Below are 27,500 nucleotides of genomic sequence, written 5' to 3'. Positions count from 1 at the left end.
ATTCTTACAGTTATAAAACCTTTCGTTGGAAAAAGAAATCATACACCCACGCACTGGTGAATTGCCCTATGATAATATTCGCCACACTATAATATATATATATATATATATATATATATATATATATATATATATATATATATATATATATATATATATATATATATATAGCCTATATTGACAATGATCAATTACATCCAGCCTAACGCCAGCCGGTGTATGTAGAGCAGCAAAATGAAGAACTTTAAGAGATTCCCGTCTCTCAATAATGGCGAGAAAAGGACACCCCGAACTTCTCAAATCATGAACTCTCAACTTGTGTAACTCCGCCCACTTCACCCCTTGTCCCCCCCCCCTTCCAATACACTCATACTCCCTCCCTCCCTCCTCTCCATATACCCCCCCTCCCCTCGATCTCCCTCAATTTCATATCACCACCACCATCTCACGCCATTGCCACCACTCATCACCATCACACTCGCCATCACAACCCTCTCGCTGCTTCTACTACTTGCACAATATCTATTCTTATCTACTTGTTTGCCCAAGTCATTAACCGCCGCCCCCTCACGCCCCCCTTCCACACCCTCCCTGCCCCCGAACGACTCCGCGAACAGGTCCACGTCGTCAACCTCGCACCACAAGGGGGGAGGGGGGAGATGAGGCAAGGAAAAAGGGGGGGAAGGAGGAGGAAGAGGAGGGGGAGGAAGGGAGAGAGGTGAGGGGGGGGGGATAAACAAATGAGGGAAGCTGGTGAGAAAAAAAAAAAGAAGAAAAGAGGTGCATAAAGGGGGCGAAGCAGGAGAGGAGAGAAAATGAGGGTGAGAGAGAGATAGGCGAGAAGAAACGTGAGAGACAGAAACGTAAAGAGGGAGAGGGAGAGAGGGGAACTCCACAAGAGACTGGAGGAGGTAGGGGGGGGGGGACTTTTTTTTTGCAAGAGACCGAGGTGTAGGAGAGTGAGAATTTAAGGCTGTGGAAAGATTAACGACCTGCATAAACAAAACGAACAGGTAGGGGCACCTTCCTTTTTTTAAATCATACCAAAAAATAAAGTTACAGGGGCAGAAGGGCCACGTTTTAATATATACAAAGCGAAATATAGAGTGCAGGATCAAGGATAGAAGATGATAAAGAGGTTGCATCTAAACGAGACAGGGGTCATAGGACGATAAGTCCTGGAACAGGATAGATGAAAGAAAAAATCGAGAAGAGACATGGGAGGAACTAAAAGGGAAAAGAGGAAAAGGGAAGACGAGTCAAACATGAAAGAAAGAGGAGCTAGAGACGAGAGGGAACAGGAGGAGGAGGAGGAGAAGAAAGAGGAGCTAAAGACGAATAAAGGAACAGGAGGAGAAGGAGGAGAGATAGGAGCTAGAGACGAAAGAGGGAACAGAAGTAAGGGAAGAGAGAGGAGCTACAGACGAAAGAGGGAACAGGAATAAGACGAGAAGAGAGAGAAGCTACAGACGAAAGAGGGAACAGGACAAGGAGGAGGAGAAGGAGAGAGAAGAGACGCCTCTCGAGGTGGGATTACGGAGACGCAAGACCCCGCGCCACAACAGGTTTGGGTCTCGGCGACTCCAAGGCCACGCACATCCCGCGGCACAGGAAATGGAGCATCCCTCAGGGGCCCTTGGATCGCTGCTGATACGAAGGAGCGAAGGAAAGGGAGGGAGAGGGAGAGAGAGAGGGAGAGGGAGGAGAGAAGAGCAGGGAGGGAAGGGGGCGAGGAGATGAGGAGGGAGAAGAGACTAATGGGAGGAGGGAGAATAATGGAAGAAAAGGAGAGAAGAGGTGGAAAAGGCAGGGCATCGGGAGGGAGAGGAAAGAAGAATGGAGGAAAGAAGAGAGAGGGGGGACGAAGGGAAGAAGAAGGGGGAACGGGGATGCAAGTGTAAATGCGCGTGCTAAGAACTGACGAAGCGCTGAGAGCTGGTATACAGAGGGGAGGGCGAGGCCTTAATGAGGGCAGTCAAAATTGGATTTTTAAAACCATGGCGCCCGAAATAGCGAAGTTTGATAAATGTTATAACGAAGGGGAAAACACATTACGAGGGAGGCGGAGGAGGAGGAGGCCCAGTTGGAGCTATGACTCGTTGGCTCATGATCGGCCGGAATGCAGCAGAAGCAGGTGAAGGAGGGCGAGGATAGAGGGGAGAGGGAAAGGGAGGAATGGGGAGAGGGAAAGGGAGGAATGGGGAGAGGAGAAGGGAGGAATGGGGAGAGGAGAAGGGAGGAATGGGGAGAGGAGAAGGGAGGAATGGGGAGAGAGAAGGGAGGAAGGGGGAGAGGAGAAGGGAGGAAGGGGAGAGAGGAGGAAGGGAGGAAGGGGGAGAGGGGAAGGGAGAGAAGGGGGGGAGAGGGAAGGGAGGAAGGGGAGAGGGAAGAAGAGAGAAAGGGAGCAAAGGGGAGAGGGAAGGAGAGAGAAAGGGAGCAAAGGGGAGAGGGGAAGGGAGGCCAACACCTTCGTCAGAGCGGGAGATAATCCAAACAATACTTATAATGAGCTCGTCGGCGGCGGCAGCGGAGGGCGCTCTCCCTAATCAATCTATTATTACCAGAGCGCCCCGGACGCTGCGCGGACCTGGACGGCTTATCTGCGCGGTGGTGGTGGTGGTGGAGGGGGGGGGAGAGCTTGAAGAACAGACAGAACAAAGAGGGACAGGAAGGTTAGGAGAATAAAAAGATTAAGCCGAGAGAGACGGGGATACGAAGCAGGATATGCCAGACGCCAGGCGGAGAGGAAGGCAGGGATGGAAAGGCAGGGATAGAAAGGTAGGAATAGAAAGACAGGGACAGGAAATGGGATGAGCGAAGGGGAGAGGTAGGTCTTGACAAACCAGGCAAGACGGGTGTTTACATGTTTACGAGGCTCGGTTTTACGACAACTGCAGGACCGCTCTACGGCTCCCGTGTGAGCCTGCGGTCCCGTGCCCGTGTCAATCGAACCGCCCGTCATCAATTTTTATATCCGTCCATAAAGATCATCCGCCATCAATAATTATCCATAATCAATCCCCACTAGCAACTTTATCCACGCTGTATTCAGATCGCCGTCTACACTTGCTTTTACCGCAATCGTATTCCATCCAAACGAGATTGGCTTTCGCTAGGACTTACTCAAACACACACACGTACCTTCAAAATGTATGCATTACAGGTCTATATATAGGCACAGACGAGATAAGATAAGATAAAGACAGATATGACGGGGGGCGGAGAGGGAAGGTGGTGTACAGAGGGAAGGAGGGGCAGAGAGGGAAGGAGGGAAGGAAAGCCGGTGAAAAAGGGAAGAAAGGAGGGCCGGGGATGGTTCTTTTAAGTGTTCAACAACAACAATGTTTGCTCCGCTTTAACGGCCATGATGATGCTCAGGTGCTTCATACCAGATCGATCACTCCCGCACGCAGTTGCGACGATGGGCGGGGGGGATGGGAGATGAGGGAGGGAGAGGGGAGGTAAAAGATACGGAATAAAGAGACGAGCGAGGACAGGCCGGGACGGGAAGGATAAGGGAAAGTGGAAGGGGAAAGGGACGGGAAGGAGGAGGAGGAGGAAGGAGAAGGGAAAAGGGAGAAGACGAAGGGGAAAGTGAAGTGAAGTGAAGTGAAGTGAAGGGGAAGGAGAAGGTGAAAGGGAAGGGGAAGGAGAAGGTGAAAGGGAAATGGATAAGGGACGGGAAGGAGGAGAAGGGGATGTGGAAGGGGAAAGGGACGGGAAAGGAAACGGAACGGGTCGTGGAAGGGAAAGTGAAAGGGAAAAGAAAAGATATGAGAGAGAAGGATTCAAAGAGGTGGTACTGGGACAAACCGTTGGGAGAAAAGAGAAGAGATGGAAGGGCGAGAGGAAAAGGGGAGAGAAAGCAACTGAAAGAAAAGAAAAGGGCGAAAAAGAGCTCACGAAACGAACCCAAAGTGAAACCGTTGAAGAAGAAAAAAAAAGATGAGAAGTGGGAGGGGCAATAGGAAGAGCCACAGAGAAAAGGTCATATTTGAACACGAAATTGCCCTTAACAAATACAAACAAAGAATCACACAAAAAAACAGCCCAACCTCCGCCGCTGCCGCCACCGCGTGCACTCGAGTCTCAAGTAGTAAACAAGGCAATTGCAGTCGAGGTTAGTTGACTTGGCAAAGGGTGCGGCAGAGGGGGGAGGGGGAAGAGGGAGGGGGAAGAGGGAGGGGGAAGGGGAAGGGGAAGGGGAAAGGGGAAGGGGAACAGAGGAAGGAGGATGAGGGAGGGGGGACAGAGGAAGGAGAAGGGGGGGACAGAGGAAGGAGAAGGGGGGAAGCATAAGGAAGGGAAGGGGGATGGGGAATGGGGACGGGAGAATGGAGAAAGGGGGTGGGGAGAGGTCAGGGGAAGAGGGGGGAGGAGCGATAAGAAAAAAAAGGGGGGGAACGTAGGTGGGAAGGTACAGGTAGTGTGATAGTTGAAGGATAGGGGAAGTGGGAAGGCAGAGAGAGAAAGAGGTGAAGGCGCAGCAGAAAGTGCTCTCATTTCGGGGAAATAACTGCACTGAGAAGGGCAAGAGGTCAAAAGCTTAGGGGAGGGAGAAAGTGGGGAGGGAAGAGGTAACAAGGCCAGATGGACGAGGGCAGAAGGAACGAAGGAACGAGGGAATGGAGAACTAGGGAAGGAAGAGGGAAGGGGGCACAAGGCAGAGGGGTTACAGGCAAGAGGAAGGGAGGGGAAAATTGACTAGGGGGAATAAATACAAGATCCCTCAACCAATTATTTCCTTCGGTAAAAAAAAATCATCCGTCCAATAGAAACTTCTATGAGAAAAACAAAACAAACCGAAGAAAGTATGAGAAACGAAAAAAAGGAAGAAAATATTACTACAAATACTGTATTAGGAAGTTTTTCTTCCATTCATAAGAAGGAATCCGTAGAATTACAACTAACAGCGCCAGACTTAATCTTTAGCTCCCCTCGCTCCTCTCTCCCCTCCCTCCTTCCCCCCCCCCCCACACCTTCTCCACCCCCCGCTAATCCACCAGAGATCCTGCAACAATTTGTGAGCGAGGGACCAATGGCATAGCAATTATGGGAGAATATGGGGGGAAGGAGATAAAAGAGGGAGTTAGGGAGCGGACCAGGAGGAGGAGGAGAGGGAGATGGAATGGAGGGGGGGGGGCGGAAGAGGGAGAAGGAGAAATGGGATGAGGAGAGAAGGGGATTGGACGGGAGGGAAAACCGGATGAGGGAGAAGGGGAATGGAGTGAGAATGAGGATGAAAGGGAGAGGGAAAGAGAATGAGAGAGAGAGAAAGAAAGAGGAAGAGTAGAGACGGTGAAGGAGGTGGAGAAGTGTGGGGTAAGGGATGAGGGGAGAATGGGACGCAGAGAAGGCAAACAAGGACGCGGGCGAAGGGAATAGGGGGCCAGGGATGAAAAAAGGAAATAAGAAGACATGGCAAAGGATGGCAAGGAGAGATGGCAAGGGCGAGAGAGGAGAGAGAGAGAGAGAGAGAGAGAGAGAGAGACAGACAGACAGAGAGAGAGAGAGAGAGAGAGAGAGAGAGAGAGAGAGAGAGAGAGAGAGAGAGGTGGAATGTGATTGGGAACGTGAGAACCAATCTACAATGCTTTATTAAATCTTTCAATCTTGACTTGACAAATTTGACCAAATAAAAGGGGAGGGAGGAGGAGGAATAGGAGGAAATGAAGGAATAGGATGAGGAGATGAAGAAGGAATGAGGAGATGATGATGAAGAAGGAATAGGAAGAGATGTTAAAGGAAGAGAAGGGAAAGGAAAGATAGACAGGAAGAAAATAAACAGAGGAGCGTAGAAAGAGACGAAGGGGACGAGGAGAGCGAAGCAGACGAGAGAGATGATCAGAGGCCTTTCCGTTCTCTGGGATAGCGACTGCAGGTGCTTGCGGTCTTATCATAGCAGGGGGGAGAGGGGAGGGGGGAGGAGGGGAGATAAGTACAATACACCTTGGTTTCCCGCCGCAAGAAAAGCGAAGCATGGTATAACATGATATAGAATACCAGTGCTTCAGGTACTTCACTTAACGGCGGAGACTTGTATTGTTTGCTAGGATGGTGGAGGAGGTAAAGAAGGAAGGGGGGGTGAGAGGGGAGGGAGGGGAGAGAATGAGAGAATGAGGAAATGGGGGGGGGAGGGGGGAGAGAGGGAGAGAGAGGGAGAGAGAGAGAGAGGGAGAGGAGGATGAGAGAGAGAGAGAGAGATGAGAGAGAGAGAGAGAGAGAGAGGAGAGAGAGAGAGAGAGAGAGAGAGAGAGAGATAGAGAGAGAGAGAGAGAGAGAGAGAGAGAGAGAGAAATAAAGATATCCAAGATATCGTGCGGTGTGGACCTGGCCGGACCGGAAGCCAGCCGGCCACCTGGCGAAGGTGACAAGCCACCCCCCTCCCCCAAATCCTCCCCACGCTTTCCTCTCTCTCTCTCCCTCCCCGTCTCTCTGACCGACACTTGTGGAACCAATATTCATACGAGTTTTGCCAGGCGGTGAAACCCCGTCGCCCGCACTCGTTGGGTGGCAAAGGAGAGGGGAAGGATGTGCGGGTGGGAGGCGGAGGAGGAGGATAGGCAGGGCAAGGAACAGGGAAACAAGTCAAAGGGAAGGGAAGGAGAGAGGAGATAGAGAGGGAGAGGATAGAGAGGGGGAGAGGTAGGGAGGGAGGGAGGGAGAGAGAGGGAGAAAAAGATGGAGAAGGAGATATCCAACGAGAGACGAAGGAAGAAGAAGAAGAAGAAGAAGAAGAAGAAGAAGAAGAAGAAGAAGAAGAAGAAGAAGAAGAAGAAGAAGAAGAAGAAGAAGAAGAAGAAGAAGAAGAAGAAGAAGAAGAAGAAGAAGAAGAAGAAGAAGAAGAAGAAGAAGAAGAAGAAGAAGAAGAAGAAGAAGAAGAAGAAGAAGAAGAAGAAGAAGAAGAAGAAGAAGAAGAGGGCGGCCTAGGCTGGGGTATAACGGCTCTCCAAGGTCGAGTCCTCCCCAGCGGAGAAGATAATGTGCGGGGGAGGTCGTCAGCCTGCTGCAGGCAACGCACGCACCCTCGCCAAGCCCTTGGAGCTTTACTCGGAAGGCCGGACTTCAAGGGCGCCCGCCGCGGTCCTGCTTCTTGCTCTCGATCTCGCCCTTCAGATTCCCCAAGGCTTGTGTGAAGTCGAAGTTACTCAACACGCACACGAACGTACCTTAAGTACACGCACACAAGCAACACTCGAGGGGTTCACACTTACATACATACTAAAACAAGTACAAACACACACAAGCAACACTCGAGGGATTCACACAAATACATACTAAAACAAGTACAAACACACACAAGCAACACTCCAGGGATTCACACTTACATAATACTAAAACAAGTACAAACGCACACGCAAACATAAGCGATTCAAATGGCGCCGCTGTTCCATTTCCACCGAACTTCATAAATAATCAGGTGATTGACGTATTGGCCTCCGTTCCTGCCAAAAATAATGGCATATCAACAATCGTTCTCATTAATCACGCAATGCAAACACGAACGCGACCACACAAATACAAACACACACACACACACAAATATAAACGCGCGCACACACAAACACACACGCAATACACACAAATACAAACACACACAATATACACACCGCAAACATAAACGTACGTACTCGCACACGTATGCACACACGCACACGCATAAGCCCTGTCAGAAGTCGAACCTTTTCTCCGCCCTCCTTCCTTCCTCCTCTCCCTCCCTCCCTCCCTCTCTACCTCCCTCCTGCACGCGGCTTCGACGGGCGACCTAGGGCGGGCGTGCGGGCGCGCTCCCGCAGGCTCAATATATCGTTAACGTCAACATCCGGCCCAGGCCCTCACATGTCAGAACGGGGAGGGGAGGGGAGGGGAGGGGAGGAGGCTCACCTATAAATATAGTCGAATATATACATCATAACGGCCGTGCCCCTTTGTTCCCCTGTGCTAGGCGGGGAAACCGGTCGCGGCCGAAATTCGAAAAACGCGGCGGCGACGGAGGAGGAGGAGGAGGAGGAGGAAAGCGAGGAGCAGATGACGACTTCCTTCCTCGACATAAAACACCGAAGCGCATGCACTCCCCTCGCGAACAAGCCGTCCCCTTCTCCGGCCATCAGATGGGCTTCGCTCTGTGAATGCCCTATCCCGCGATCCCCTCGAGGGAAAACTAAAACATCTCGTTTCCCTTCCATCTTCCCTCCCGCGCTGCGTTAACTAATATTCTCCATCACGGTTTCCTCTCCTGCAAGTCATAAAAGAGTGCCTACAGTCGAACATCCCCGGCGTTGCCATGGCGACCTATCGACGCCGTTCCGCTACACTGGACGCTGCGGGCCGCCTCCGGTTGTCGAATCTCCATTTAACTCGCTCGCTCGCTCTCCCGCCCTCGTGTGATCAGCGTCGTGCATGCACGCACGCGCGCACATTTCCGTGCGCCGCCCACCGGTAACGGAGAAAAAATAATTTCTAATTCGGCGCAGGAGAGAAAAGCTGCTAAAATATGCAGGGCTGTGCGAGGGAGCGCGAGCGGCGTTGCCCTAGTGACGGCAGAACCAGAGGGTCGTCGCTGTACGACGCTGACGACCGGCTAATTACTGCGCCAAGGGACCCCCCACACGCGCACAGAACAAGGCCTAGGTCGCCCTCCCTCCAACCCACACGCGCACACGAAACGGCATATCAATATGAAGGTCTTCGCGACACGGAAGCTACCCTCCCTGACCGGCCGCAATCGCGTCACTCGTCTGCTCGTCCGTTCATCACATCGGGACGAATGAATGGCCGCCATGTCGTGCCATTTACCCCGTCCCTCCCCCGATTCTCCTTGGCGATGCGGAGATACGGGCGACAGGAAATATGGAGTCATAATACACACACGCCAGTGCAAACACATGCTCGTTTGTCCAAAGGATTTATTGGCAACGCTAACAAAGATTCTCTCTCTCTCTCTCTCTCTCTCTCTCTCTCTCTCTCTCTCTCTCTCTCTCTCTCTCTCTCTCTCTCTCTCTCTCATATTACATCAACTAACTTTTCTTCTTTCATCAATCTCTCTCAATCCTCTTCCCTCTTCACCTCTCCCCATACTCGTCCGTCTCGCTCTCTTTCCCTCGAAATCCCCCCATCTCCTTCCAGTTCTCCTTCACTCACAGATCCAAAGAAGGAGAAAGGAGAAAGCGCGAGGGAGAGACCGGGAGAGAGAGAGGGAGCAGGAAAGAGTGGGAGATAGAGAGAGAAAGAGAGGGAGCACGAGAGAGAGGGGGGAGAGAGCGAAAGAGAGCGAGGAGCGAGAAGGAGAACGAGAGTGAGAGCGAAAGAGAGCGAGGAGCGAGAAGGAGAACGAGAGAGGCCGCATCTCCGTAAAAGATTTATGCTCAAATTTGCTCCCCGGAGTGTTTCCCCCCCCAATGCAATAACGACAGCACCGTCAAGACCTGACTACGAGAGGGGACGGAGGGGAACAGACGCTACCCGAGCCATTCCTTCCCCCTCCATCCTCCCCTTCCGCCCCTTCCATCTTTCTCCCTACTTCTCCCCTTCCGCCCCTTCCATCTTTCTCCCTACTTCTCCCCTCGTGCCCTCCCCCTGTGGCACTTTCCCCCTCTCCAGCGACTTCTCCGAATCAACTCCTCTGCTCTCATCACGGGGAAAAACGCCAAGCCGACCGCCCGACCTGCCCACTCGCACGGCCTCCCACACACACGCGCGCATGCGCATAGAGGAGAGAGAGTGTGAGTGTGAGAGAGACAGATGGAGACTGGGAAAGGGAGAGAGACAGAGGGAGAGGGGGAAAGGGAGAGAGACAGAGGGAGAGGGGGAAAGGGAGAGAGACAGAGGGAGAGGGGGAAAGGGAGAGAGACAGAGGGAGAGGGGAAAAGGAGAGAGAGAAAATGAGTGCAGTTGAATAAGCCTCGTTTCGCATCACAGACCTACTCACCACGGCGAATCCTAACCTATTTATCCATCCATCCATCCATCCATCCATCCATTCATGCCTCCAACCACCAATACACCCATCTATCCAACCGTCCAACCCTCTATCCTCCCATCCATCTTCCAGCTATCAAGCCACGACTAATATCTTCAAAATCCGAACGAACTATGGCTATCTCGTCGTCATCGTCAAAGAAAAAAGAAAAATGGGAAAGGATAAAGCAAGAACAAAAAAGAAAAAAAAGTAAAATAATAGGAAGTAAACATATCTAAAAGGAAAAAAAGAAGGTAAAAAATAGGAACATTACCATTCAGATTGGTTGTCCGTTCCTATTCTATTAGTTTTCCCAGCAAAGAAAGAACGAAAGCCATTGGCAAACAAATACATCAATACCCAAATGAGCAAGAGAAAATAAACTAGACTATATAAAAAAAAAATCACTGCCTCTCTCCCTCTCTCTCACCTAATCTCCTCCCAGGTACAAGCACGGAAAAGGAAAACCAAATAAGATTTAAAAGACTCTTCCCTCATAAATCCTCTTACCTAAGTGTATTCCTCTCCCCTCCCCCCCCTCCCCCGGCGAAAATGGATCCTATTCAGCAATCCCACGATACAAAGAATCCGATAAACGTAGCATATTCACGGAATTAATTCGTCTAAAAGTAAATAAAATAAATAATAAAAAAGTTTCCCCTCATCGAAAAAGGAGCAATGCTTTTACCACTGCCGTTTTCTTCCAATAAATACAAAATAAAGTGGGCTCTAAGTCTTTCCATTGCAATCCTGAAACGCCCTTTACCATTATTACGATCACTTTTACTATTATTGTCCCTGTTGGTATGGCAAGTGCTACGATCATTCCTTATTATTACCATTATTGCTGTTTCTGTTATCTAACCTTACTATTACCATTATTACGAATACCTAACTATTACTACAAGTAATCATAACACAAAAATAATAATATTGACAAAAAACAACAACCACAATAACAAGAACCATCACCATGAACATGACACTAACAAGCATAATAAAAACCCCTAACTCCTTAACCCCCCCCACCCACCCAACCCCCACCCTCAAAACCTAAGCCCACCCTCGCGTGGCCCTGAAGTAGGCGCAGCGACATTCGCCAGCTGATGGCCAACATGGTTACCAATTTAAGACTCCTAGAGTAACAAATTACCAGACATTATACGATGTCCTCCCTCCACCCCAACCCCTCTCCCCCTCCCTCCCCCCTTTTTTTTTCTTTTTAATAATAATTTCTTCATCGCGCAATTTTTTTCTTTTCTTTTTTAGTAAAGAGGCGAGGAAGAAGTGACATCATGATGATGGTGGTAAGGCGCTAAGACGAATAATTATGGGACAAGAAAGAGGTGAAGAGAAGAGGGTGTTATCGCCGAGGGGCGAGGGAGACGAGGGGAGAGAAAAAGAAAAGGAGGATGAGGAGGATGAGGATGAGGATGTGGTATAGGGAAGGAAGTTGAGAAATTGAGACCATGCGAAACATGAGAAGGGCGAGGGAAGAAAGTAGGAAGAGGGGAACGAGGAGAGTGAGTAGACGAAAAAGAGCGGAGATGAGAGAAGGGAAAGAGGAAGACAGGGAAAACGAGGGGGAGGTACAGTCTGGGACAGACAGAAACAGCCCAAAGAACCTGAAAATAAAAAGGAGAGAGGAAAAGAGGAAGGGGAGAGGAGGAGGAAAGGGGAGGAGAGGGAGGAGGAGGAGGATGAGAGGAAAAGGAGGAGAATGGGAGAGGAAGTGGGGGAAGCGGGGAGGGGAGAGGAAAAGGGGTTGAGGGAGAAAGGAGAGGAAGAGATGGGAGAGCGAGAGCGAGAGAGAAAGCGATAAAGCGAGAGAGCGAGAGAAAAAGCGATAAAGCGAGAGCGAGCGAGAGAGAAAGGGGAGGAAGGGGGAGAAGCAAGGGAAGAGGGGGGAGAGGGGAGGGGGAAGAGGAGGAAGGGACAGGACCTGGAGAGGACCTGGCGGGACCTGGAGGGGAGGTTGTTGATGCGTGAGAGGTGAGGATCGATACAGCACGACGGCCGGGGAGATTGGGCTGAGGGGAGGGGAGAGGAGGAAGGGAGAGTGAGGGAGGGGAGGGGGGAGAGAGGAGGAAGGGGGGGGGATCAACTGATGCTGACCCGCCATCCCCCGCACCATCACAATCTCTCATTATCGCCCTCCCTTCCCCCCCTCTTTGCCCCTTCCCCCCACCCCCCAAGCCCCTCATCACTATCGCCGACTCTTCATCGCCATCGAAAAAAAACTACTACATCACCACCATAGCCATCTTCTCCCTCCGTCTCTCCAACACCATCACCACTATACCCATCCGATAAATCGCTACACACAGAAAAGAGCAATCAAATCACCACCGCTCTACCACAATCACCACAACCACAAAACAGCCGTCCCAAACCACACCACCACCATCCCAATCGCTTATCACCACCACCACCACCTTCCCACTCGCTCATCACCCCACACCACCACCTTCCCACTCGCTCATCACCACACACCACCACCACACCACCCAATACAACCAAAATGAACCTCCCCAACCACCACCACCCTCCTCCCACCTCCCCACCTCGCTCATCATCACCAAAATCCGAGAGGAACAGCGGCCCCTTGTCATCACTACGCTCCCGTTCCCCATCAACCTGTCTCATCACTTTAAATCTCCCGGGAATCAAGTCTCGCCTCTTATTCTCACCTCGCATGATCGCCCCCCCTCGCGCTGCGTGCGTGCGTGCGGTGCGTCGCTTCCGTCCCCCTCTTTATTCGCCCGTGTTTCTTCTCTCTCTCTCTCTCTCTCTCTCTCTCTCTCTCTCAGGTGAAAGAGAGAAAGATAAAAAGAACGAGGGACGAAAGAGAGCTCGCCAGATCACCGAAGGCATCCGCGTACTGCCCGACAGACAGCTGATGTCCCGCTCAATGGCGAGCGAACGAACTAACGAACGCACCAAGGAGCGAAATCTCGGAACGAACGGAACGAACTCAGCCTCTCCCCCATCCCTCCCTTCCAATCCCCCTCCCTCTCCCTACCTTCACTCTTCTCTCTCCCGCTCCCTCTCCCTCTCCCTCCCTCCACTCTTCTCTCTCCCATTCCCTCTCCTTACCTCCACTCCTCTCTCTCCCACTCCCTCTCCCTCCCTCCACTCTTCCCTCTCCCTCTCCCTCCCTCCACTCTTCTCTCTCCCACTCCCTCTCCCTCTCCCTCCCTCCACTCTTCCCTCTCCCTCTCCCTCTCCCTCCCTCCACTCTTCTCTCTCCCTCTCCCCGGAATCTCGAGCGAGGATCCGGTGAAGGATCAGCGCACACGAGGTCAATTCACGGCCGCTTCCCCGACACGGAAGCCAAGCCACAAAGCTAGCTACGTGCTTGAGGAAGTCCCCGACCTTTCCGTCGGATCGTCCTATCCACCTCCCGATTCTAACGACGCACCCATCCGCCTACCCATCTCCCTACTTACCCATCTTGGCAGTAATAGATAAAAAGGCAAGAATGGCTATAAATAGGGATAGAGAAGAAACGGCGAAGCGAGGAAGCAAGCACGAGAGGGGGATGGGGGAGGCCGAGCGATGAGCAAAGGGGTACACGTAACCCCTCCCCTTTCCTCTCCCTCAGACGGTGATATACTGGTCGTATGTCTCCATAACTCAGCCGTCTCGGTTGGAGTGTAAAAGAGGGGGGGGTAGAGAGGGGACAGAGGGGGGAAAGGGGAGAGGAGGGGGCAGAGGGGGGGAAAGGGGAGAGGAGGGGGCAGAGGGGCGAAAGGGGAGAGGAGGGGGCAGAGGGACAGAGGGGGGAAAGGGGGGGAAGAGGGGTAGAGGGGGAAGAGGGGTAGAGGGGAAAGGACGGGCAGAGACGGGGCAGAGGGGAGATGGGCGGCCAGAGGGGGGAGAGGGGAGAGGAGCGGGCAGAGAGGGGAAAGAGGGGAGAGGAAGATCGGAAACAGGGGGGAAGTGAGCGAGTACGAAGTGGTCAGCGGTCAGGTGGTGTGTGTTTGTGTGTGTGAGGGGTAGGGGGGTAGAGGGAGGAAGCACGATGTGGTGGTGAAGGGGGGGGGGGGGTTAGTCCGATGGGGGAGAGGGGAGGGGGGAAGGGCACGGGAGTAACGCCATCTCAGGAAGCTAAACAATGGTTGGCTTGTTCTAGGTGGCTGCCAGGAAGGGACTCCGCAGGCATGTCGGTACATTCGCTTTTGTCAACATCTCGAGCTATGCTTCTCTCTCGCCTCCCCCCTCCCCCTCCACTGGCCCTCCCAAATACCCCTTCTCTACCCCTCACCCCTACCCTCTTACCCTCCCCTTCCCCATTCCCTATCCCCCTTTTCCCCTCCCCTCCCCATCACCCGGGAAGTAGCCTTCCTTGTTTCCCTTCGTTGGAAAAAACGAGCTTTTTTTTTCGTGTCCCTGCTTCCTCGCAACACAGGTCGTCGTCTCCCTCGCTTTTTTTTTCTTCCTCCCTTTCCCTTGCTCTTCCTCCTCTCAATCTTTCAGAATCCCCCCTTTATTTCATATTTTTCAATTCCTCTCTTTCTGAATACCTCCCCCTTTCTTGCCCTGTGAGTACCTCCCTTTTTTCCTCTTTCTGAGTCAGTGTCATCAGTCTCCCCCCCTCATATTCTCTCTCTCCCTCTCCCTCTCCCCCCCTCTCTCTCTCTCTCTCTCTCTCTTTTTCTCAGCTTCTACCGCCCACCCACATTCCCCTCACCTCTCGCTCTCACCCTATTACGCCCCTCCTCCTCGTGTGGCTGGCTAATCGCTTCCTTAACACACACAAAAAAAAGAAGGAATGACAAATAGAATAGAAAAAAAAACGAAAGATTCCTGCCATTTCAACGGTCTCGACAAGCGCCATCCAAGACTGTCAAAACCCTTTCACTAACTCCACTCCCCACTCCCTACTCACTCCCCCTTTCCCTCCCTGCTCGAGTGCTTGGTCAAGAGGTAATTATCCGCTAGACTTACTAAAGATTTTCTCATTCTATTTTTCTCCCTACGTCGTCGTCTTCAGGAAAATAAGTCTTCATTATTTTTATTCAATTTTCTTTTTATTTTGGGGTGGGGTAGGGGGGTGAGGCCAACCTTCCTTCATACCGTTGTCCCTTCCTTCCCTTCTAGCCTGCTCTCCCCTGCCCCCTCCCACGAGCCCTTCTCCTCCCCTCTCCCTACCCTATCTCCCCTCCCTCTCCCCCCTCTTTCCGTTAGCCAATAAGAACGAAGTATTGACGACCGCCTTATTTGACAAGCACATTTCCTTTGAAGTCTAATTTTTTTCTCCTTATTTTTAGGGGGGGGGCGATTATCGAGCTGGAAAAAGAGCAAAAAAAGAAAATCGCAATTACAAGAGTGTCGGAATTACGAAGGGAGGGAGGAACGATAGCGGATGGGGAAGATAAAAGGAGTGGGAGAAAGGGGAAGGCAGAGCCAAGGAAAAGGGGGAGGGGGGAAGGGTACCACAAGAGAAAGGAAAGGAGACGATGCGAATAAAAAAAGAGGGTAAAAAGTTGGAGAAAGGTGAAAAGGGAAACCAAACGGAGAGAGGGGACGCGGAAGATACAAATACGAAGGCAAGAAAAAAAAAAGTATAGGGCGATGGGGGAAAAGAAAAAAAAACTTCCTCCTTCCCTTCTTCAGACCCAGGAGAATTGGTGTATTCCTCCTCCTTCGCCTTCCTATCCTCCTCTTTCGCCTTTCTATCCTCCTCTTTCGCCTTCCTATCATCCTCTTTCGCCTTCCTATCATCCTCTTTCGCCTTCCTATCATCCTCTTTCGCCTTCCTATCATCCTCTTTCGCCTTCCTATCATCCTCTTTCGCCTTCCTATCATCCTCTTTCGCCTTCCTATCATCCTCTTTCGCCTTCCTATCATCCTCTTTCGCCTTCCTATCATCCTCTTTCGCCTTCCTATCATCCTCTTTCGCCTTCCTATCATCCTCTTTCGCCTTCCTATCATCCTCTTTCGCCTTCCTATCATCCTCTTTCGCCTTCCTATCATCCTCTTTCGCCTTCCTATCATCCTCTTTCGCCTTCCTATCATCCTCTTTCGCCTTCCTATCATCCTCTTTCGCCTTCCTATCATCCTCTTTCGCCTTCCTATCATCCTCTTTCGCCTTCCTATCATCCTCTTTCGCCTTCCTATCATCCTCTTTCGCCTTCCTATCATCCTCTTTCGCCTTCCTATCATCCTCTTCCGCCTTCCTATCATCCTCTTCCGCCTTCCTATCATCCTCTTCCGCCTTCCTATCATCCTCTTTCGCCTTCCTATCCTCCTCTTTCGCCTTCCTATCCTCCTCTTTCGCCTTCCTATCCTCCTCTTTCGCCTTCCTATCCTCCTCTTTCGCCTTCCTATCCTCCTCCTCCTCCTCCTCTCCCTCCCTCCCACCTCCCCTCTTCCTTCCCTCCATCCTCCTCTTTCCCCTCCATCCTCCTCTTTCCCCTCCATCCTCTTCTTTCCCCTCCATCCTCCTCTTTCCCCTCCCCCCTTTCCTCCTCGTTCTTCCTTCTATAAGCTCCAGGGACGCAAAACCTCTCAGCCACTTGAAGTCCACGCAGGATATTGGTCTCGCTCGCTACATTCCTCTTGCTTTTAAACTCAGCCAATAATTCAAAGTGAGTTTTGGCTGGAAGTGAGAAGATGAGGGGAGAGGTGAGAGGGGAGCGAGGAGGAGAGGTGAGAGGGGAGTGAGGAGGAGAGGGAGTGAGGAAGGGAAAGGAGAGAAGAGGGTACGACAAGAATACAAAACGGAAAGGAAGCAGAGAGGATAATATAGGAAAGAAAGTGAAAGAGAGAGAGAGAGAGAGAGAGAGAGAGAGAGAGAGAGAGAGAGAGAGAGAGAGAGAGAGAGAGAGAGAGAGAGAGAGAGAGAGAGAGAGAGAGAGAGAGAGGAGAAACGAAGAGAAGAGGAGAGAAGAGGAGAGAAGGTGGAGATAAAAGGAAAAAGGAGGTGGTGGAGGAGAGTGGACAGGATGGAAAAATATAGGAAAAACGAGAGGGGAAAGGCATGCACGGCATGATCTAGTAGGAAGGTTATGGGGGAGGGGAGAGGGGGCGAAGGGAGAAGGGGAATGTAAATGGAACAGGAGGCAGAGATGAGAGGAATTGAAAGGTAGGAAGGAGAAAAAAACATAAAAGATAGGAAGAGAACAAAACCTTTTGAGGACACGGGGAATAAGGAAGGAAAAGGAGGGGTGGGAAGGACATGGGAGGGAAAGAAACACGAGGAAGGAGACGGACGGAGGAAAAGAAATGGGAAGAGAGCGGGGAGGGAAAGAACATGGGGAAAGAAACGGACGGAGTCAAGGAAATAGGGAGAAAGGGGGTAGAGAGAAGAATATAGGGAGGAAGGGGGCATAGAGAAGGAAATAGAGAGAAAAGGGGGCAGAGGGAAAGAAAGGGGGAGCGGGCACGGAGGGGGGAAAGACGGGAGGGGGGGGGGGGGGGCACGGAATGCTAATCGGGCCATAACTCATGAGCGACGGCGGCAGACAGCGCAAGTTCACCTCAGTCACGGTGAGCGCACCCCCCCCACCCTGGGCCATCCCCACCCCCCCTCCCCCTCCCCCTCCCGTAGGTCCTTCCGCTATTTATGGAGCCTATTCGTCTTCATGCAATTACCAAAAGGCCAATTACTCTTCTCAAAGCGAATCCGAAAGAAGGAGGAGAAAAAAAAGGGCGAAAGAGAAGCTAGAAAAAAGGCAAGAATAATAAAAAAAAAAAGTCGGAAAGACAAAAAAAGAAAAATGAAAAAGAGAGACGAAGAAAAAATGAAAACGAAAAGTGGAGGAGGGAGGGAGAGGGAGAGGGAGGGGAGAAAGACGGGAGAGAATCTTAAGAAGCCAATAATTAATGCACAAAGCCGCCTCTTTGTCCCCGAAGTGCCCCTAAGCACCCACATCCGAATGCCTACCCCCCCCCCCCCCCGCCCGCCCGCCCGCTGGCGTGGGAGTCCTCCAGGAGGATAAATCCTACACGCCAAACACACGTGATGTCTGTGCGACTATCAGTGCGCCTTTATGTTTGTCATTTGTTTGTCTTCCTTTTTTTTTTGTCTACGTGTGTGTGTGTGTGTGTGTGTGTGTGTGTGTGTGTGTGTGTGTGTGTGTGTGTGTGTGTGTGTGTGTGTGTGTGTGTGTGTGTGTGTGTGCCTGCGTATCTGTGTGTGTGTGTGTGTTTGCCTGCCTGTGTATGTGTGAGTGTGTGTGTGTGTCTGCCTGTGTATCTGTGTGTGTGTGTGTGTGTGTGTGACTGCCTGTGTATCAGTGTGTGTGTGTGTTGCCTGTGTATCTGTGTGTGTGTGTTTGCCTGTGTATCTGTGTGTGTGTGTGTCTGTCTGTGTATATATGTGTGTGTGTGTGTGTGTGTGTGTGTGTGTGTGTGTGTGTGTGAGTGTGTGTGTGTGTCTGCCTGTGTATCTGTGTGTGTGTGTGTGTGTGTGTGTCTGCCTGTGTATCTGTGTGTGTGTGTGTCTGCCTGTGTATCTGTGTATGTGTGTGTGTCTGCCTGTGTATCTGTGTGTGTGTGTGTGTCTGCCTGTGTATCTGTGTGTCTGAACTGGAACAGTAGCGGGTTCAATCACCCACGCACCCATTCGCTGCGCCTGCGAATGTGAGGGGAGGGAGGGATGAAGGGGAGGGGAGGGCGGGAGGGAGTACAGGATCAGGAACAAACCAACAACTGGTGTCATTGCCTTCGGATGAGAGGGAGAAGGAGGCAGGGGCGCGCATGCGCACATGTATATCAGAGAGAGAGAGAGAGAGAGAGAGGGAGAGAGAGAGAGAGAGAGAGAGAGAGAGAGAGAGAGAGAGAGAGAGAGAGAGAGAGAAAGACAGATTGGGGTTTGGGGGAGACACTCAATGGACGAAAACCAGCCAAGCCAGAAGACCGGGTACAGCTCGCAGTATCAAAGGCCCCGGGGGACTCTCTGGGCGGATACAGACGGGTACAGACAGGCGGGTACGGACGGGTACAGGCGGGCGGGCGGACAGGCTCAGATATCGCGTTGCAACACGGTAACTCAGGCCCCCCGACTCCCCGGCAGCCACAACCCGAAACCATAACGGGGGTCGGAAACCGCGTGCGTTCAAAAAAGCTTAATTAACAATGACATGGGAAGCGTTCTTAAGACTCTTTTTATATTTACATATACCTTAATATAGGAATAAATGGGCGCTGTGCAAGTTCTCCTATAGGACTAGCGTATGTACTTTACAGATGACGATGTAAAGTACTTACGCACATATACACACATTTCCTGCTCAATCCACTCTGCACTAACAAAGGACATTCACGATCGCAACCAACGCGGAAAATAAAGAGTATTTATTTCTAACAAATTATCTTTAGTTAATATAAAAAAAAACTAAACAAGCTCAAATAGTCAACCTTGCACATACTGCGCATCAACAACGGGCGACGTACTGCCACAAGTGTCTCTCCAACACGCGAAAAATAAACAATGACAATATCCATCATACTGGGGGGGACAACACACGTCAGAATACGCCACGTGTAAAAGATAATAATCATCATTACAAATAACAAACACTCACACATATATACATCACAAGTGTTCCGAACCCCTGGGTAGTCAATCACCCTTGGGACCTAAACGCAGGTGGCCGCACAACCAACAACAACAAAAATCTGGTCTTCTCTATAGCTCGGGAGAGAGGGCAGAGGGGGGGGGGGCAGAAGCGCCTTTGAGCTTTCAAGCCGGTCGGCACACAGCTTTTAAGGCAGTAATGAAGTAAGGGAAAAACGATAAAAAACAGGAGGAGATAACGATGCAAACCCAAAGGGGCTGATCAGTGAAAAGGCAATATTGTGATTATCATTATATACCTTGTAATTCCTTCTTTTTTTCTTTAAATAAGAATACAATGACAGGAGCTTGTAAAGGAAAATATCGATGCAAACCCAAAGAGGCTGACCAATAATAAGGCAATATTGCTATCATTACACACCTAGTAATTCCTCTATTTTTTCTTTTAATAAGAATACAATGGCAGGAGCTATATGTTTTACAAAGGCTAACTTACGTGAGCTGTGGAGTTAGAGGGGAGGGGAGGGGGAGGGAAGGGGTATGCTGGGTTCTACCCCCATGTCTACGAAACACTTGTGAACACCGATCCGACGACGGTATATGTATCGCATATCAATAGAGAACAGTGAAATCAACACGTGGCACCCGGCAGAACACCTGTATTCGAACCTTTATTTTTTTGTCTATACTACATGCCTTTTATTTTTTTCATCCGAATACATTAAACTTTTTATATAGTTCAACTCAATACTGCGTTTTATTTCTCCCTCTTCTACCTACGCTCTAAACTTGTATACACGTACACGGTTTAACCCCAATACCAAAGACATTATTCCCACTAACAAATTGAATTGATACATACAGACCAAGAGACAAATATACAGCCCCCATGAACATAAATAGAATTGATATAGACAGACCAATAGACAAAAACATGTATACCCTCCCCACAAAACAAAACAAAAATAGACGAATATACATTCAGACAGGCAGACAGTTACATCGATTCAAAGACTGACTCTCGAAGAACAGACAGACTGCTAAACATCAACAGATATACTGCACCTACACAAAAACCCGCTCCGTGACACCATTTCGAGGGGCCAGTCCGTATGTCTCCCACGTTCTATGCTGTCAAGGTACCCCGATAGACGGTCTCCTATGACACAGCTGTCACGCCACTCAAGCCTTCGCTTTTTACCATCCGCTTATTTACACATATTGGCACATAAGCATTTATCTTTAGTTCCTTGTTTTTTTTGTCGTGTTTTATTGTTTTTTGTTTTGTTTTTATTTTTTGGGGAGTGGATATTACACGGAGCCCAGACGCATATAACAGGTCGACTGAAACGCGACACGCCCGCCCGCCCGCCGCTAAGCTAACGACCCACGTCCTCGGCGGAGACGTGGGCGCGTGGGCGTGAGGAGGGCGCAGCTGTTGGGAGAGCCAATACAGTGCCAAAGTGCCATCACCTACGGTCCCTTCCTACTCCTACGCTCCCCGCCCCTAGTACCCCGGCCCTCTGAACCCCACACGCCACCCCCTGCCTCCTGCTCCCCGCCACCTCCCCTCCCCCCACCGCGCCCCCTAGAGAACAAACACTACAGCCTTGCCGTAACCATATATCCCGGGGGGCGATGATGGCCTACGGGCGGTGGGCGGTGGGCAGACGGGCGGAGACAGACGGCAGGATCCTCAAGTAGCTGGGATAGCCGCCATAATAAGGACCCCCTCTCCCCCCACCTTATCCCCCCCCCTAGTCACCAGACCCTAATGAAAGCCACTTTACTACCGTTCAAGAGGAGAGGCCGAGTTACAAGGGCGTTCGCTGCCTCGGCTGGGATGGGCGCCTATGCCTGGGAGCCTCTGCAGCACGTGTGTCGCTCCCGGATCCCTCGCTACACATGCAGCTGCCTCTCCTTCTCTGCCCTCTATCATATCTATGTCCTATATTCTCTCTCTCTCTCTCTCTCTCTCTCTCTCTCTCTCTCTCTCTCTCTCTCTCTCTCTCTCTCTCTCTCTCTCACTATAACACAAATACACACACACACTATAACACAAACACACACACACACTATAACACAAACACACACACACACTATAACACAAACACACTATAACACAACCACACACACACACTATAACACAAACACACACACACACTACAACACAAACACACACACACACTACAACACAAACACACACACACACACTACAACACACAAACACACAAACACTACAACAACAAAAACACACATACAACAAAAACACACAAACACACAAACAAAAACACACACACACACTCAAACAAAAACACACGCACACATACAACAAAAACACACAAACACACTACAACACAAACACACACACACACTACAACACAAACACACACACACACACTACAACACAAACACACACACACACAACAACACAAACACACACACACACTACAACACAAACACACACACACACTACAACACAAACACACACACACACACTACAACACAAACACACACACACACAACAACACAAACACACACACACACTACAACACAAACACACACACACACACTACAACACAACACACACACACACTACAACACAAACACACACTACAACAAACACACACACACACACTACAACACAAACACACACACAGACTACAACACAAACACACACACACACTACAACACAAACACACACACACACTACAACACAAACACACACACACACTACAACACAAACACACACACACACTACACCACAAACACAAACACACACACTAACAAAAACACACACACTAACACAAACACACACACACTAACACAAACACACACACACTAACACAAACACACACACACTAACACAAACACACACACTAACACAAACACACACACTAACACAAACACACACACTAACACAAACACACACACTACAACACAAACACACACACAACTTAACCCTTTAACGCGATATTTGAAATTCGACCACAAAAGCTGGCTACTTATCCCCCCCTCCACCCCCCCGCCCTCCCCTTTCTCCCTCAATTTAGTTTACTCTATCAAACCAGCTGCTGCCACTACCCTACCCCTTCCCCTATCCCCCTCCTAACCTCCCATCCCCTCCATCCTCTGACCTCTTTTTCTATTTCACTTATTAATTTGTACATTTTTCTCTATTGTTTTACATTCAGCGCCATTCTGGCTGCTTCGGTACACCTGTGTAGAGGTGACATGTGTTCAAAAAGTTTCCCGGTTCTCTTACTTCTTTCTTCCCTAGTTCTCCTTCTCTACTCCTCTCCCTACTTCTATCCATACTCCTACCTCGTTACTAATCCAACTCACTATTTCTCACCATTTTATTCGATAGACTAATTCGGCAAGGGACGTTTTAACGCATCTATAACCTTCCTCCTCCTCCTCCTCCCTCTCCTGAACTCTCCCCTTCCCCTTCCCTCTCCCTCTTCTTCCTCTCCCTCCCTCCCTTCCCCTTCCCTCTCCCTCGTCACAAAGGTCCTTCCCAGAGATCACAGACGTTGACACAGCTGTTCGCCAGTGACATTACGGAGGAGACCTCCTTAAAATGCCGGTGGCTGGGAATCGAAGGGGGGCAGTGCTGAGGGAGAGAGAGAGAGGGGAGGGGTAGGGGGCATGGGACAATGTGATGATAGGAGGAATAAACGGGGTTAAGGGGGGAGGGAAAGGAAGGGAAAAAAAAGGGGGAAGGGTTGAGAAGGACAGATGGTCAAAAGCAAAGAGGTGCGCGGAGAGGGGGGGGGGGGGCAGTCGTGAGAAAATTCATTTATACAGGAATGGTGCACAAGGTATTTCAATATTACATAAATAGATAAGTATATGAATATAAACAAACAAATCTATATCAATATATATAGACAGACAGACATTTATATATATATATCTATACAGATAGACAGAATAGGCAGGCCGGGAAGGAGAGGGGATGGGAAGGAGGGAGGGAGAGAGGAAGTAAAACGAACCTGATCCGGAAAAAAAACGAACAGGGATGTTGAAGCCGGAGTGGAGGGGAGGGGAATGGAAGGGAGGGGGGGAGGAGAATGGAGGACCGGGAGATCAGGGAGCATTAGAAGGCGCCCACGAGAAGATATAATAAGCAGACGTTTTGTCTCACTTACTGTCAAGTGTACGTGTTACACAGGTGCTTCTCGCCTGGGCCTCGACTCCCGCACCCGCCCGCCGCGCTGTGTGCTTAACCTTTCGCCAGGCGGGGAGGCTGTCACTCCCGCGCCTGTCACTTCGCGCGGCGGGAAACGCGCACACATTGCCCAGATTTCTCGAGGAGGAGAACTAGGACCACAGGACGAGGGGGGATAGGCCTCAATCTCTTGGTGTTCCTAATCTATCTATCTATCTATCCCTCTATCTACCCGTTCATCCATCCAACCATCTTCATATCCATCCATCTATTTCTCCATCCATCTATTTCTCCATCCATTCCTCTCTCTATCCAATCCCCCCTCTCCCTTCCCCTCCATGCCTCTCATAACTTCCGCCTTATCACCTCCTCCTTATCTAACCTCACCTAACCTTTATTTTCTCCGCTACCTTTTTTTTTTTTTTTTTTTTTTGCCTTACACTGTATCTCGTTATCCTCCTTTTTCTTCGACTTCCCTCTTCCCCTTTCACTTCCCCTTCCTCCCCGCCTCTGTTCCCTTTACATGTTCCTTTTCCTCTCTCCTCCCCCTCTCCGCCACTTCCCTGTCTCAGCTTGCTTGCTCACTCACTCTTTCTCTCTCTTATCCTTGTTGCCTGCTCTTTCCTCCCCCCGGCAACCCCCCCTCGTCTCTCTCTCTCTCTCTCTCTCTCTCTCTCTCTCTCTCTCTCTCTCAAGACCTTTCCCCATTCCCCACTCATCCACCCACCAGAGCCAAACGCACATTCACACGAATCTCAAACATCCCACTATCCTTATCTAGCCCTCCCCATCCACCCCCACCCCACATATTCTACCACAAAAAGCAGCAAAAAGCAAAAACGAACAAAACACACGAGCAAATAGCACAAAGAGAGCAAACACCACAGTTTCCAAGGCAGTACAGATTACAACCGAGTTCTGACGACTATGTACGTGTGAGTGCGTGTGCGTCTGTCTGTAGACAGGCTGTGTGTATGCAGATCAACCTCTGACGGTGCGTAAGTGCATTTGGATGTGTATATATGTACCCATTTACACGCACATGTACGACTGTACGCATACTTATAAGTACTTGTATTACATATAAATTATACAAAGCTAAAATTTCATACATATACATATACATACATACATTATATATTAATATATATATATATATATATATATATATATATATATATATATATATATATATATATATATATATATATATAATGTCAATGCTACCTCTTCCAAGGCATTAGGTATTAGGTGAGCGAAAAATACATAATGCGTTGGATATAGGCAGAAAGAGAGAGAGAGTGAAAGAGAGATAGAGTGAAAGAGAGATAGAGTGAAAGAGAGATAGAGTGAGAGAGAGAGAGAGAGAAAGAGAGAGAGAGAGAGAGAGAGAGAAAGGGGGCGGAGAAAAAAAAAGAAAGCGAAGAGACAAAGAAGAGAGACTGGGTGCAACAGAGAGAAGAACGTATAGTATTTGCAGCTGTACTGTATATAATAAAAAGGAGGACAAAGACACCCTCCACAGATTCAAGGTCTCATTAGCATATTTTGCATCTACTGAATTTCATAGCACATTTTTATATCATTTTTTGAGACAAAGAAATACTGTGATACTGAAATTCTGAATTTAATTTTTAAAGTCGAAAAAGGGGCAACGATTCGCCAATGACTCACCAAGAAAAAAAAGAAAGAAAAATGAAGAATGGCTAATCCTGCACCTTTTTATATTACATTTTTACATCTATGCTTCACTTTTTTTAGACATTTATATAATACAGTATTTTATGAATTCTCTTGCTTTTAAATCTTGCATTTTTTTCTCTACCACATTAAAAGAATAACATTATCCAAACTTTTTTCTCCTTTAAAAAATCACCATTTACACACCATTACAATTTATTGAAAAAACAAGTTCTTTAATACTGTTAATATATATTTTTAAAAATTTTACTTCACCCTTAAAAAAATCACTTGAATGGTTTAAACAGAACAAGATCGGCCTAGACGCCAAAGGCTCACAGCTTGCATACTCACATCGTATTGCTGATTAGGATCATTGTAGTAATAGTCTGATTCGGAATTATAGCCTACGGGGTTCTGAAACAAAAACAAAAGACGAGGAATATAGTGCTCGGTCGTGGCGGTTGGCGCTAAGATCTCCTTTCAAAAAATCCATTCAAATTTGCACCATCAATTTGAAGTCAAATCAATCACACTGTATTTCCTTCTAAGTTTTCATCATTAGGCAATGCTACGGTGCCGACAGCGTTCCATCGCCACTCAAACAGTCTACAATTACTACTATTCAGTCAGTCAGTCAGTCAGTCAGTCAACAGCTTCCTCCGTTCATATAACCTTCCGAATCCAATCACAAACTGATCGAGGCACTCGTTCGAAACTTCCCTTAATCAAATCATTTGCTCTTACCAATCAAATGAATCATTATATTCTCCTAGGCTTAATACGTCGTTTTAATCATGCTATCAAAATACATTCATCTGTCGGTCCATCAATTTCATTCAACCAATCAGTCAAGGCAATCATCTTTCATAAGTCACTCATTTTTTTCTTTAATCTATCGGTCAATTGATAATCGCTAATTTAAAAACGTGTAAATTTCCATTCGTTCACTCGGTCATTACTTGTTCGTCTATCCATTAATATACACCCGGACACATAAGCAGGCACGCACACGCTTTGAAACAGAAACAAACACACACACACGCACGCTCTTTGAAACACAGACACGCAGACACACACACAGACACTCTCTCTCTCTGTCTCTCTCTCTCTCTGAAATACAAACACTGACACACACACGTATGTTTAAGTTATCAAATCAAATATATAACGTTTTTAAGCAAGAAAACAGAAGCATACGGCTCTTTTTATAAGCAATTAAGATAAAATTTCAGCAATAGAAAGAAAAGCATAACAAAGTGTATATATATATATTAAAATTAATCAAATTATGCAAATAAAGGAAAAAATCATTTTTTACTTTCATTACCTTAAATTTATCAATAAGAATAAATAAAGAATGAATATACAGTACCAAGCACATCACATTCTCATGCAATATATGCATGGAAATGACCATCGCATTTACCAGTTAAAAATAATGATCAAATAATCCAATACATTAATAACTTAATACCGATAATCATACCAATAATAATCATCAATAATAATAACAATTCAATCAATTCTAACAATAAGGCTGACGAGCAAGGTGAGAAATAAAAATGATGTAACACCAAGAGGCCAATGTGATATAAGTAAAAATCAATAAAAAAAAAAAAGGTGAAATAACGCGAAGCCCACATCACGTGCCCGAGAAACACTTGTGTAACGAGTTAATAACACACTGCCACCGACAGGACAATGGTTTTCGGTTGTACAACTGTATACAGCACAGAGTTGGCGTACACGATCAAGCGGGTGTACATGTCAGCCGAGAAAATAATAAAATAAAATAATAAGAATTTGTAGGGTATGTACGGACGGAAATCGGAGGAAGAAATAACATAAAAAACCGTAAACTGAATCACTTGCTTTGTGAAGCGGTTCGCTATTTTTTCAAGACCTTTTCTACTTTTGTCGCAACGAGCTCCGTTTACTACTAATAACTCTTGACATCACGAAGATAAAAAAATAGATTTCCATTTACTTGGAAACTACTAATAGTAGTCAGCAACGCTACAATCCCGGTATTTGCTATATTTGTTTCTGAGAGAGAGAGAGAGAGAGAGAGAGAGAGAGAGAGAGAGAGAGAGAGAGAGAGAGAGAGAGAGAGAGAGAGAGAGAGAGATCAAAAGTCTTGCAAGATCAGGCGAATCTCG

At 48.7% G+C, this 27,500-nt stretch overlaps 1 protein-coding gene across 14 annotated transcripts in view; it reads right to left on the bottom strand.

The window, feature by feature from the left end:
* Positions 1-27,500, bottom strand: part of sm (heterogeneous nuclear ribonucleoprotein L) — a 212,359-nt gene that overhangs the window by 145,664 nt on the left and 39,195 nt on the right. For 7 of the 14 annotated variants that reach the window (XM_027373184.2, XM_070118497.1, XM_027373182.2 and 4 more), the window contains exon 2: positions 25,693-25,755. The exons of the other annotated variants lie outside the window; for them this stretch is intronic. In XM_027373184.2, coding sequence (XP_027228985.1) covers positions 25,693-25,755 — 63 coding nt within the window. The remainder of the gene's footprint in view (positions 1-25,692; positions 25,756-27,500) is intronic. 14 annotated transcript variants of the gene reach the window in all.

This window comes from Penaeus vannamei, chromosome 42 (genome assembly GCF_042767895.1).
Source record: "Penaeus vannamei isolate JL-2024 chromosome 42, ASM4276789v1, whole genome shotgun sequence".
NCBI classification, from domain to species: Eukaryota; Metazoa; Arthropoda; class Malacostraca; order Decapoda; family Penaeidae; genus Penaeus; species Penaeus vannamei.
This window is presented reverse-complemented; position numbering and strand designations above follow the sequence as displayed.